The sequence below is a fragment of the Cryptomeria japonica genome, unplaced genomic scaffold (genome assembly GCF_030272615.1).
Source record: "Cryptomeria japonica unplaced genomic scaffold, Sugi_1.0 HiC_scaffold_193, whole genome shotgun sequence".
Taxonomy (NCBI): domain Eukaryota; kingdom Viridiplantae; phylum Streptophyta; class Pinopsida; order Cupressales; family Cupressaceae; genus Cryptomeria; species Cryptomeria japonica.
The window spans coordinates 207,157-220,702 of NW_026729015.1; the positions used below are offsets into that span (position 1 = coordinate 207,157).

Below are 13,546 nucleotides of genomic sequence, written 5' to 3' on the forward strand. Positions count from 1 at the left end.
TTCTCTTTTTCTTTTCTAAACCTCGAAACCTTTTTCTGCTCTCATCTACTCCACTCCATGCAATATATATACACAGAGAGAGTGAGAAGGAGCCTTAAATCAAAATCAACAGATTCCCCGACGTGTCCACATAACAATATCGATCCTCTTAGAAGGATAGACGAATTTATTTAATTTCCCCTTCTCTATCTCTGCCCGCCTGGAATTGTTCTAGAAGTAGAATAGACTGCTGCAATTCGAAGTGAATCGTATTTTTTTCTGTCCATACCTTCACTAAGTATTTCCGTACACTTAACTCGTAATCCAGTTCCCTCTTCCCATTGAATTTTGTGGACCCATTCAGATCGAAATTCCAAAACGTGTTGTAACCGGAGGGTTAGTTTTCTAAAAATATTTAAAATTAGTTTACACATAATTATTCTTAGTCGGTTTATCCGGCTTTCCAACTTATTCTCATTCTTGTTTATCTCATTCTTAAATTTTGCTCTAATTAGTTTATTCATTTTTAAGATTTAGAGATTTTACTTGTACAAAACTGTTATATTCAATGCTCTATTATGTATTCACATTACCGTATCCTATCATAAAGTTCTATTCAAGGATTTATACCAGAAAGAAAAAGTACATGAAAGTTAATGTAATCTATGTGGTTGAACATCCACATATATAAATCATCTAAATTGAATTTTATTTTTATTCTCGTTCTTATTTATCTTATTTCTCAATTTTACTTGTGCAGAAGTGTTATATGCAATGTTCTATTATATATTCACATTGCCATATCCTATCATAACGTTTTGCTCAAGGATTTATACCAGAAGGAAAAAGTAGATAAAAGTTAGCGTAATCTATGTGGTTGAACATGCAAGTATATAAATCATCTAAATTGAATTTAAGAATCCATCTTTTAAGAATTGGGTATGTAGTTGTATCAGTGATAAGCATGAAAGTCATGTCAACTAGGGATCACTCCCCATGTCCACGATTGTTTTATGTCAAATCCATAGATATGCGTAAGTTCTATATGTGTGAATATAAATTCTTCCCTAACATTTGATCTAATAAATATCACTTTTCGTCAATTTACCTTGAAGTTAACTCTTCACTAATTGTCAAGTATTCGCAATAGTTAAAATCACATTAGGGAGCCTGGTAGATCACTAGGGTCAAGTTCTCCTAGGTTATCCTTCGGAATGGTCGGCTTCACGAGCCTGGCCAATTTAGGTAAATGGAAAAGAAGCATGCAAATTTCCCAAGATGAAAACTTTGATGGAGATAGATTCATCTTGGTGCTCCAACCAAAAGCGTTTCTATGATAAATGTTTCATTTATGCAAATTCGTATTCAATGAATTCTCAAAGCGACTGCATGTTAAATAAATGCACATTGAATTCTTTCAAAAACCAAAATGTTCAATAAATCACATAAAACAGGTACTAAATGTAATTATGATAGAATAAAAGGTTTGGAGTTAAAAAATTCGAATTTAAATTGCTAAATCTCAAGGGTCAGTATTGTATGGTGCAATATTGATTGGACGCCCCATTATTGACCAATAACAGAAAAAAGGCTAATACTTATGTAGAGAATAAATGCCTAGACATTGAGGTGTGGATGGAGAATAATCTAATAATAAATGTGATACATACGAATGTGTGCATGAATCCACGGGATAAGATAGAATATAAGGGGGTGTATGTAAATTAATAAGGGTGGCTAATTAGAGAATGGGCCAAGATTTCGACAAGATTGCATCATTTCTTGATATATGGTTGAATTAATCCATCCTCTAATAATATACCCAAAACTAAGGATAGTTTGACTAGATTAAAATATTTTACCATTATGTTTTGACCATACATTGACGTGCATGTGAATCCTAAAATAGTAATACATCTCAAAGCATATGGAATGTGGAATATATCGTTTAAATTAGATGCTTGGACGTCAAATAATAGTTAATATAGATAGAGTAATGGACCTTGGCACATACTAGCATGTGATACTCATTCTTTACATTTGAATCCTTCATGAGAGCCTAAAAAATAGAGAAATTATGTATAGTGAGTAGCTTATATCTCAAGAATTAAATAGACATCAATAAAATACGTGAACCTATTTAACAATCTAGAAGATTAAGAAATATGAAAATGAGTAGTAAGTTTAGGGGTATCTTCATGTGCAAAAGGTTCTGTGACGTAGTGCCCTATGGTATATTGATACTACCACATCCTATCATATAAAAGCTTTATTTAGAAATGGTGATTGCATGCTTCATATGAGAGAAATTATAGAAGAGGGAAAATAGTACATGAATTTATTATGCCGAAGGCATCTCTTATATGAATTGGATGAGCTGTTTTTGGGCATCAACGATTGTGAGTAAAGGAGACAGCATTGCAAGACGATTGGGAATATTGGAGCTGCCCGCTGTCCATTAGTTTTATTCTTCATTTTTTGTCAGAATGTGTGCACTGCCCATCATCTCTCGATCTTCTCATTTTACCACTATCTCTCCTCTTGCAGTCACGATCAGATGAGATTTTTTCGAAAATTCTACTCCTCCATTAATGCAAACATAGTACTCTCAAATATTTGAGCTCTCACAATCTAAATTTTAGGGTTCCTGCCACTTGTTCCGTGTGCCTCTTTAATAATTCATAAATGTCATTATTTTCTTGTTTTTTATTTCTATACAATTTAGTTGTTGCACGGTTTCCCATGATAAGTGAATGGTGGGACCTTTTTTAATTACTAAGTACACTCAACCTTTATGTTTCCATTTGTCTAAATCAAACCATCTAGTAATTCCGAAACCCTAAAAAAGTTGTATGGGTTTTATAGACACTTCAAAATTTACTATGTTTGTATGTGTTAAAATGACTATGTTAGTGGGTTTTAAGTTATTTACTTATTATTCTGTTAATGTATTATATATAATAATAATATTATTGAATAGAAACCTATTTGTTTAAATAGTTCAAGTAATTTATGGTGAAAATGTAAATAGAATAGAATAATTTTTTATTTTCAAATAGAAATAAACTATACAAATCATGTAAATTGTATTAGTATTATTGTAATATTATCATAAAAACTCGACCTTCAAGGACCCAACAAAAAAACAGATGCGAACCAACCCATAAAAACCAGGGAAAAGCAGCCCCATAGAACAACAGACAAGAACAATACAGAATTTCTACATAACAAAACTACAACACTTTGACCAATTTGTCATTCTTCTGAATGACATCCTCATTGATTTTCTGAACTTTCTTAATGATGTTGTCAACACGGGTCACACCCTTATCTTTTCTATGGAGCCTCGTCGCTGGACCAAGTAGGGGCTTCTCTTTCGTATCCAGATCCGCATCCACATCCTCTGAGGGAGCCCTAAGTTTCTTACAGGTACCAGCATTCACAACCTTATCTTTCTTCACCATCTCAGTGCTACCAGTGGGGCACTTGCCCTGAGAAATATAATGAAGAACTTCAGCCTATTCATTGAGTCTACGTAGACCAATGCTAGTATTGTTCATGGCAGACATACTCACCTCCACCACCACACTCAAACTATGCTGATGTTTATAAGTCATTTTCCAAAGCCTTAATGTGCTCTTCATGTTCCTCCTTAAGGTCTTTAATACCATTAGCCAGGGTATGCGTATTCGAGACCTAGTACTGTCGAGGTCCCCATTAGGTGGATTGGCCTTCTCTTTGAGATTATTAATCTCTTGAAAAATCTAGGTGAATTGGGCATTTTGGTTATCCTTTAAATTCCTCAAGTTAATATTCGTAATCGTATTCTCAGGGACCGACAAACCATCTCCTTAGGAGTAAACCCACCACCAAGAGTAGGTATAGAAACATTGACACCCTAATCCTCCGCAGGCCCGTCCAAATCAATCTGAGAGGCATTCGGTCGCTTAGAATAATTCTCGTTGACATTGTTAAATACTTTGGTTTTGTCAATAGCTCTTGACATAGAAACGCTGGCCACTCTTTTAACCTTCACATCAGAACTACCGTCCACCGAATTAGGGACATGTTCAGGGTCATCCTCCTCGTTAGATAAAATAATTTATTTTCTGCTAGTACGGTTAGGGATTTTAGACGATGAGGGTCCTTGTTTGTTATAAATGTGAAAGACTTCGTTCCCATCGAAGTCCACCTCTTCATCAGAAGAGATTTCCCCATAATGAATATGGACATTCTTCTTGTATTCTATACCAGTTTTAGCACTCGTATTCCTCTCGACATTGATAGTCTTGGCATACTTCATAATCAACGGGAATAAGCCCTCATGGAGAACAAGGGAGGATGCACATTTCTCGTGAGCCCTAATGCTATTATTCAATGATGAGACCAAATAAAAGGCCAAGAAAATGCACTTGTGATGCCGAAAATGATTAATAATGACAAAGTGATAGCTAAGTAAGCTACAGAATTTACCATCAACGGTGAGGCGGCGCACGATAACCTCTGAGACCTCGTACCATGGCTTTGAAAGTGATTTTTTCTCCCACCCAACATTATTATTCTTTCTCACCTTCTCCCTTTCCTTCGGCGGGAAAAAGGTTTTCATCGCCACCATCGCACATTTCTTATGCTTGTAGAATTTGGTGCCCTTGTTCAGAATTTTGGACACCTTAGCCACCATCTCCTCATTAACCTCCAGCTCCATACCATAGACACAGATAAAACCATCCTTCCACCCATTAAGAAAGGCCTCAGTAACAAGGGCATCCACACCATGAAGCATCTCGATATAACTAGTCAAAACTCCTACCGAAAGTTCTTTCCATACTGCTTCCTTATTTCGTCATTTTTCGCAGACTATGGGATCCAAACGGTTCCTATCTCCCCTAATATTAAAAAATACTAATTCTCAACAACCTGCAACACAAACAGAGTTGACATAAACCATATAAAAACAATTAAAAAAGCCACCAGAAAGTTCGTCTTTCCCCTCATAAAAGAAGTCTTGCCCACGACACTTTGGAAGATGTCATTCTCCATCATTTCCAAAAGCCCCTTGAGCTTCGCAAGCATCATAATCATTACGGAGTAGGTTAAGAAGATCCACTGGGATCTTATCATAAATGTTCCAAAGTTTCCTACTTGCCAAGTCGGCCCCAATGTTGGCCTAAATATCCGCAACCTTATTACCTTCATGGTAGACATGTGAAATGTTAAATTCACAGAAGCCCCTGAGAGGAATTAGGCTATCTTGAATAATATGTTTAATCAACCAAATAGGAGAGGAGGAAGTCGTTAAACAATGATGTTTAGGGAGTCACACTCCAACCAGACCCTTCTCAAACCTTTCTCTTTGGCCAATTTGATATTGGTATAAATTGTGAAGGCCTCATTAAAGTGATTTGTCTGGGTACCCAAAGAGAGGGCCATTGTCGAGACCATCCTGCCATTGTTATCACGCACCACTTCCCCACATCCAGCAGGTCTGGGATTCCCATTCGCCACACCATCAATTAATGTTACTTTAGGTCCAATATTTTTTTTAAATGTTATAAAAATTGATTAACAAGATATGAGAAAGAGTTTATTGAATTAATAGATAGAGAGAGAAATCAATCCAATGTCATTTCTTTCAATGAAATGGAAAATATTTTTGCAGGAAGAGCATCATCAAGAATCAAGACAATAGATAAAGTAGTAAATGTTGTCAAGTGAGTGCTAAGATCAACTTTCCCATTGGACTTCTCAAAACATGGTACCTCTGTTTTCTTTGAGATGGGATTCTTTAGGACGGTATATGAAAGTAGTCCACGTGTGCAATATGGTGGAAGAGTTAGTTGGGATTAGGTTTGGCTTGTGCTGGCCAATTATTCAGATGTCCAAATCTCTACTACGATACATAATTTATAAGGATTATTTCCATAAAAAAATAAACCAACTGAATAATTGTAGTGCTCTATTGTATTTAAGTTAAGAGTGTAAAATTATCCCTTTCCCAATTGAATGATCCTTCTTCCTTTCTAGCTATACATTGAATAATAAATAAGTATTTTCCAGCATCTATATCCGTTGCGACAAGAATCTTCGATAGAAAAATAATAATAATAAGTAAAGAAAAATGAAATGGCATTATACTAGAATACATTATTTTCATGACCCAAAATAGTAAATTAATGGATACTAAGCGATTGGAGCTAGTTAAATGCCTTGCTGAAGGAGTAATTACCAAAATAAAAGAAAAAAGAGAAAAGAGGAGACTATGTTTAAACTGGTTCAATTTAAAACTTCCTAATAGTATCCTCATGTGGCATACATTGCCAAGCACTAAGAAAGAATTTTTTATATCATTGTAGATCTAAATGCATCTCACCTTAGGTGGTTAATCGGGTCAATGGAGATGGAAAAATCCTTTACAAAGGCTGCACATTATCTAGTAAGCACAATAGTTTTAAAAGATAATAAATAAATAATAAGAATGAAATTAGAACAAGAATTTAATCAAGTGTAAATGCACTCCACTCATCACCTTCGTCGCCCAATTGAATAAACTAAGAAAATATAAGCTAAGCTACTAGTTTAGATGTTGTCCAATGCCCTTAGAAACTATATGAATAGCATGTTGGACACCTTATCCACCATCTCCTCATCAACCTCCAGCTCCATACCATAGACACAGAGCACACCATACTTCCACCCATGAACAAAGGCCTCGGTAACAAGGGCATCCGCACCATGAAGCGTCTCGATATAACTAGTAAAAACACTTATCGAAAGTTCTTTGCATACTGCTTCCTTATTTCATCATTTTTCATAGACTATGGGCTCCAAACGGTTCCTATCTCCCCCAATCTTGGAAAATACCGATTCTCAACAACCTGCAACACAAACAGAGTTGAGCTAAACAAAAACAATCAAAAACGCCACCAGAAAGTTTGACTTTCCCCTCATAGAAGAAGTCTTGCCCAGGACACTTTGGAAGACGTCATTCTCCATCATTTCCGAAAGCCCCTTGAGCTTCGCACGCATCATGATCATTACGGAGTAGGTTAAGAAGATCCTCTGGGATCCGATCATAAATGTTCCAAACTTTCCTACTTGGCAAGTCGGCCCCAATGTTGGCCTAAATATCGGCAACCTTATTACCTTCACGATAGACATGTGAAATGGTAAATTCGTAGAATCCCCTGAGAAGCATTAGGCTATCTTCAATAATATGTTTAATCGACCAACTAGGGGAGGAGGAAGTTGTTAAACAATTAATGATGTTTAGGGAGTCACACTCCAAGAAGACCCTTCTCAAACCTTTCTCTTTGGCCAATTTGATATTGGTATACGTTGTGAAGGCCTCACTAAAGTGGTTTGTCTAGGTACCCAAAGAGAGGGCCACCATCGAGACCATCCTGCCATTATTATCACGCACCACTCCCCCATATCCAGCAGGTCCGGGATTCCCCTTCGCTGCACCATCAATTAATGTTACTTTAGGTCCAATATTTTTTTTTAAACGTTATAAAAATTGATTAACAAGATATGAGAAAGAGTTTATTGAATTAATAGATAAAGGGAAAAATCAATCCAATGTCATTTGTTTCAATGAAATGAAAAAGATTTTTGCAGGAAGAGAATCCTCAAGAATCAAGCCAATAGATAAAGTAGTAAATGTTGTCAAGTGAGTGCTAAGATCAACTTTCCCATTGGACTTCTCGAAACATGGTACCTCTATGTGCTTTGAGATGGGATTCTTTAGGACGGTATATGAAAGTAGTCTACGTGTGCAATATGATGGAAGAGTTAGTTGGGATTAGGTTTGGCCTGTGCCGGCCAATTATTCAAATGTCGACATCTCTACTATGATACATGATTTATAAGGAGTGCTTCCATAAAAAAGTAAACCAACCGAATAATTGTAGTGCTCTATTGTATTTAAGTTAAGAGTGTAAAATTATCCCTTTCCCAATTGAATGATCCTTCTTCCTTTCTAGCTATACATTGAATAATAAATAAATATTTTCCAGCATCTATATCCGTTGCAACAAGAATCTTCGATAGAAAAATAATAATAATAATAATAAGTAAAGAAAAATGAAATGGCATTATACTAGAATACATTATTTTCATGACCCAAAATAGTAAATTAATGGATACAAAGCAATTGTAGCTAGTTAAATGCCTTGCTGAAGGAGTAATTACCAAAATAAAATAAAAAAAGAAAAGAGGAGGCTCTGTTTAAACTGGTTCAATCTAAAACTTCCTAATATTATCCTCGTGTGACATACATTGTCGAGCATTGAGAAACATAGAATTTTTTATATCGCTTGTAGCTCTAAATGCATCTCACCTTAGGTGGTTGATAGGGTCGAGGGAGATGGAAAAATCCTTAACAAAGGTTGCACATTATCTAGTTAGCACAATAGTTTTACAAGATAATAAATAAATAATAAGAATGAAATTAGAACAAGAATTTAATCAAATGTAAATGCACTCCACTCTTCACCTTCATCGCCCAATTGGATAAACTAAGAAAATATAAGCTAAGATGTTAGTTTAGATGTTGTCCAATGCCCTTAGAAACTATATGAATAGCATATTGGGCCGCCATCCCTCCTCTTACCCTCCTTGCATTGTCAAGGTGAAATAAGTATGAGGTTGATTTAATAATTATTTTAAATTTATATGTTTTATTTATTATTCATTGTGTGTTTCTTACTTGTTAATGCTTTATCAATTGTAAACTATGTAATACTACGAATACTTTTTCCTTGGAATATATAATTAGTTCTCTCTCCCTCTATATTAAGGATATTTTTTAAGAAATTATTGTTTATTTAAATAAATATAATAATATCTATTTAAGAATTATCTCAACCAATATTTTATCCATCTGAGAAGTTTTTTGGCTATCTAAAAATCTAATAAGTGTCAACTCTCTCAAATAATTGATTTTAGTATCCTTTGTGTTCATTGGACTATAATAATACGTAAGTAGACACTGCAACATAGATCATGTGAAATTGAAATTAACATGTTAGGATTTACAAGGTGAAAGAGTGAAGATACTATGATTTTTTGTAGGCAATCAAAACTTTTCTCAATAATTGTGTTATTATGTTGTAGTCCACTAATATTTTAATTTTTTAGGTCACGAAAAAAAGTTCCAAAACCTAATGCAATCCTATTAAAATGTTGAAAACAAGTAATCATGTCACATTATCAATGGCTGAAAATTGATGTGTGGTCTAACATCCATACTCTGAAGCACAAATACATTACATAATTTAATTTTATTATCTAAGGTGCGTTGTAGTGTAGTAGCAACCTTTCAAATGAGAGGCCCCGATTCACCATCAATAAGTTTTCTATATAAGATTTGTGTAAGATGTCATCGAATGCACTATAAAGCGCTGATAGGTAATCGTGAATCGTGATATAGGCATAGCCTTAAATATTAGCACTTTTAAATAAATTGCAAAGGCTCCAAAATGATATTCTTAATTCTCGAGAACTCGTCTTCTCTAGTAGAAAATTATACAATAGTAATTGTGAGAAAATTAGAGAGACCTTCTTAGCAACAACCTTACCTTATATATAGGCTACATTAAATTGTGTTTGATCTTAGTAATGTGAAATGCGGACATGATTGAAAATAAGTATTATTTGAATGTATAAATCACAGACACGGATCTTAAAGTTAAATACCATTAAAAATATTCATAGGCATACAATAATTTATTTTACACTTAAGACTTGAAGAAAAGATAAGACCATTACAAATGCTTTATAATTATATAAATTCTCTTGTCGTTGTTTTAACTCGCAATTTATATTTTGATAATCAATTATCGCACCTTCATTTCCATGCCAAAATAACACACATAGTGTAGCATATCATAAGGAACCATAAATGAAGGTCCCCGAGAACAACAGGGGCCAAACAATTTTACTGAAAATAAGCAGCTACGAAGATGAAAATTTACATGATTCGCATATCGGACAGTGCAATAGGCAGACGCAGGAGACGAGATCACATATTGCATTCGAAGGACAGAGGAAGAGGAAATGAGAGAGACAGAAAAAGAGAAGAAGAAGAATTAGAAGAGGGAGATGATGATTTAAAGAGAATCACACTTAGTGGGCTTGAAAGAGAGCGTGTTCTGAGCATTGTTGTAAAGGATATGGAAGTTTTGCTGCTGTATGTTTCCGAAGATGGAAGGATTCCCCGATGGTTCACCCAACATTGCCAGGCACAAGAGATTTTCAGATGCCTGAATGAAAAAGTTGTCTGCCGGAAGCTCGTAATCCACGCCGCCTTTGAAGTTGAAGACGAGGGTTGGCAAGGTGAGGTGAGCGGATGATGTGTGGTAACAAAGATCCAAACCTGTAGAAGAGCCGTCTACAGGAGTGAGATCAATGGCGGACTGAATTGCTTCCTTAAGAGGAGAGTAGGCAGCCTGGTCCAGGATGGTAACAGTGGTTCCGGAGTCGATGATCATACCTCCGCTGCCGTCCGATTGCAGATCGAAAGTTCCAGGAGGAATATCTAGTGCCTTACCATTGAGGGTGATTCCTGTAATAGGAATGTACCAGAAAGTGGGAATGATACTGCTCTTGATGAGTGGGAGAGTCTTGGCTCCTCCGCTCAAGGAAGCACCCTCGCCGAAAAAGAGGGGGCTGGTTTGTGAAGAAGAGTCGGTGATGGGCAAAAGACAGTAAGAGAACATGTTCTCTGCTTTGGAACCCAGCTGTGAGATAAGGGAGAGACCACCTCTTCCCAGTCCCACAAGGCCACCACCCTGAGAGAATCCTTGTCCTTCGTTGTCATGCCCGCATCCAAATGCAATGCCTTTAACCTTGCTGCTCCCAATTGACAATGTCTCGTAAGCCAGGTCGCCGCTGGTGAAGGAACCATCGCCATACTGATACATAAAGGTACAATCTGGATTGCATCCGGTTTGCGTACTCCCCAAGGCGTCACAAAGAGAATCACCGCAGGGAATTGTGGAAAATGTGGGGGACTTGGAGGGGTCGAAGATTGGCGTAGGCTGAGAGAAGCAGTCCTTGCAAGGCTTGCACTGAGTCCAAATCAGATCGCTCCCCGTGTCCACAATCGCTTCGAAGCTCACAGAGGGCGTTCCCAGTGCAACGCTCATCAGAAATTCTCCATCCCCTACTTCAACGGGCGTTTCAGCGTCTAATTGCCCTCTTATCAATGCCTCTATCTTCTTCATTCGCTTCTTACTTCGATCCACAGCCAAACCCAATCTCTCAGAAAAACCCAACTCTCTCTCTGATCTGCGCGTCATATTCACCCTTATTTTTACATTTTCATCGCTGCTAGACTTCGGCCAACCACTAAACAGTCTGTCCGAAGAACATGATATCGTTGGAATAGTAAAGCATATCAAGACCACAAAACCCAACAGCTTTGAACGCTCCATTTCTCTTTTTCTTTTCTAAACCTCGAAACCTTTTTCTGCTCTCATCTACTCCACTCCATGCAATATATATACACAGAGAGAGTGAGAAGGAGCCTTAAATCAAAATCAACAGATTCCCCGACGTGTCCACATAACAATATCGATCCTCTTAGAAGGATAGACGAATTTATTTAATTTCCCCTTCTCTATCTCTGCCCGCCTGGAATTGTTCTAGAAGTAGAATAGACTGCTGCAATTCGAAGTGAATCGTATTTTTTTCTGTCCATACCTTCACTAAGTATTTCCGTACACTTAACTCGTAATCCAGTTCCCTCTTCCCATTGAATTTTGTGGACCCATTCAGATCGAAATTCCAAAACGTGTTGTAACCGGAGGGTTAGTTTTCTAAAAATATTTAAAATTAGTTTACACATAATTATTCTTAGTCGGTTTATCCGGCTTTCCAACTTATTCTCATTCTTGTTTATCTCATTCTTAAATTTTGCTCTAATTAGTTTATTCATTTTTAAGATTTAGAGATTTTACTTGTACAAAACTGTTATATTCAATGCTCTATTATGTATTCACATTACCGTATCCTATCATAAAGTTCTATTCAAGGATTTATACCAGAAAGAAAAAGTACATGAAAGTTAATGTAATCTATGTGGTTGAACATCCACATATATAAATCATCTAAATTGAATTTTATTTTTATTCTCGTTCTTATTTATCTTATTTCTCAATTTTACTTGTGCAGAAGTGTTATATGCAATGTTCTATTATATATTCACATTGCCATATCCTATCATAACGTTTTGCTCAAGGATTTATACCAGAAGGAAAAAGTAGATAAAAGTTAGCGTAATCTATGTGGTTGAACATGCAAGTATATAAATCATCTAAATTGAATTTAAGAATCCATCTTTTAAGAATTGGGTATGTAGTTGTATCAGTGATAAGCATGAAAGTCATGTCAACTAGGGATCACTCCCCATGTCCACGATTGTTTTATGTCAAATCCATAGATATGCGTAAGTTCTATATGTGTGAATATAAATTCTTCCCTAACATTTGATCTAATAAATCTCACTTTTCGTCAATTTACCTTGAAGTTAACTCTTCACTAATTGTCAAGTATTCGCAATAGTTAAAATCACATTAGGGAGCCTGGTAGATCACTAGGGTCAAGTTCTCCTAGGTTATCCTTCGGAATGGTCGGCTTCACGAGCCTGGCCAATTTAGGTAAATGGAAAAGAAGCATGCAAATTTCCCAAGATGAAAACTTTGATGGAGATAGATTCATCTTGGTGCTCCAACCAAAAGCGTTTCTATGATAAATGTTTCATTTATGCAAATTCGTATTCAATGAATTCTCAAAGCGACTGCATGTTAAATAAATGCACATTGAATTCTTTCAAAAACCAAAATGTTCAATAAATCACATAAAACAGGTACTAAATGTAATTATGATAGAATAAAAGGTTTGGAGTTAAAAAATTCGAATTTAAATTGCTAAATCTCAAGGGTCAGTATTGTATGGTGCAATATTGATTGGACGCCCCATTATTGACCAATAACAGAAAAAAGGCTAATACTTATGTAGAGAATAAATGCCTAGACATTGAGGTGTGGATGGAGAATAATCTAATAATAAATGTGATACATACGAATGTGTGCATGAATCCACGGGATAAGATAGAATATAAGGGGGTGTATGTAAATTAATAAGGGTGGCTAATTAGAGAATGGGCCAAGATTTCGACAAGATTGCATCATTTCTTGATATATGGTTGAATTAATCCATCCTCTAATAATATACCCAAAACTAAGGATAGTTTGACTAGATTAAAATATTTTACCATTATGTTTTGACCATACATTGACGTGCATGTGAATCCTAAAATAGTAATACATCTCAAAGCATATGGAATGTGGAATATATCGTTTAAATTAGATGCTTGGACGTCAAATAATAGTTAATATAGATAGAGTAATGGACCTTGGCACATACTAGCATGTGATACTCATTCTTTACATTTGAATCCTTCATGAGAGCCTAAAAAATAGAGAAATTATGTATAGTGAGTAGCTTATATCTCAAGAATTAAATAGACATCAATAAAATACGTGAACCTATTTAACAATCTAGA

At 35.7% G+C, this 13,546-nt stretch overlaps 1 protein-coding gene across 1 annotated transcript; it reads right to left on the minus strand.

Annotated features, from left to right (window-relative positions):
• Nucleotides 1-10,088: 10,088 nt before the first annotated feature.
• LOC131868031 (aspartic proteinase nepenthesin-1-like) lies at nucleotides 10,089-11,414 on the minus strand. The gene has a single exon (XM_059215582.1). The coding sequence runs from the start codon at nucleotides 11,412-11,414 to the stop codon at nucleotides 10,089-10,091; it is 1,326 nt and encodes a 441-aa protein (XP_059071565.1).
• Between the last annotated feature and the right edge of the window lie 2,132 nt (nucleotides 11,415-13,546).

What these genes read in the sequence shown, in the direction of transcription:
- LOC131868031 (XM_059215582.1), bottom strand. Translation starts at nt 11,414, where the DNA reads ATGGAGCGTTCAAAGCTGTTGGGTTTTGTGGTCTTGATATGCTTTACT.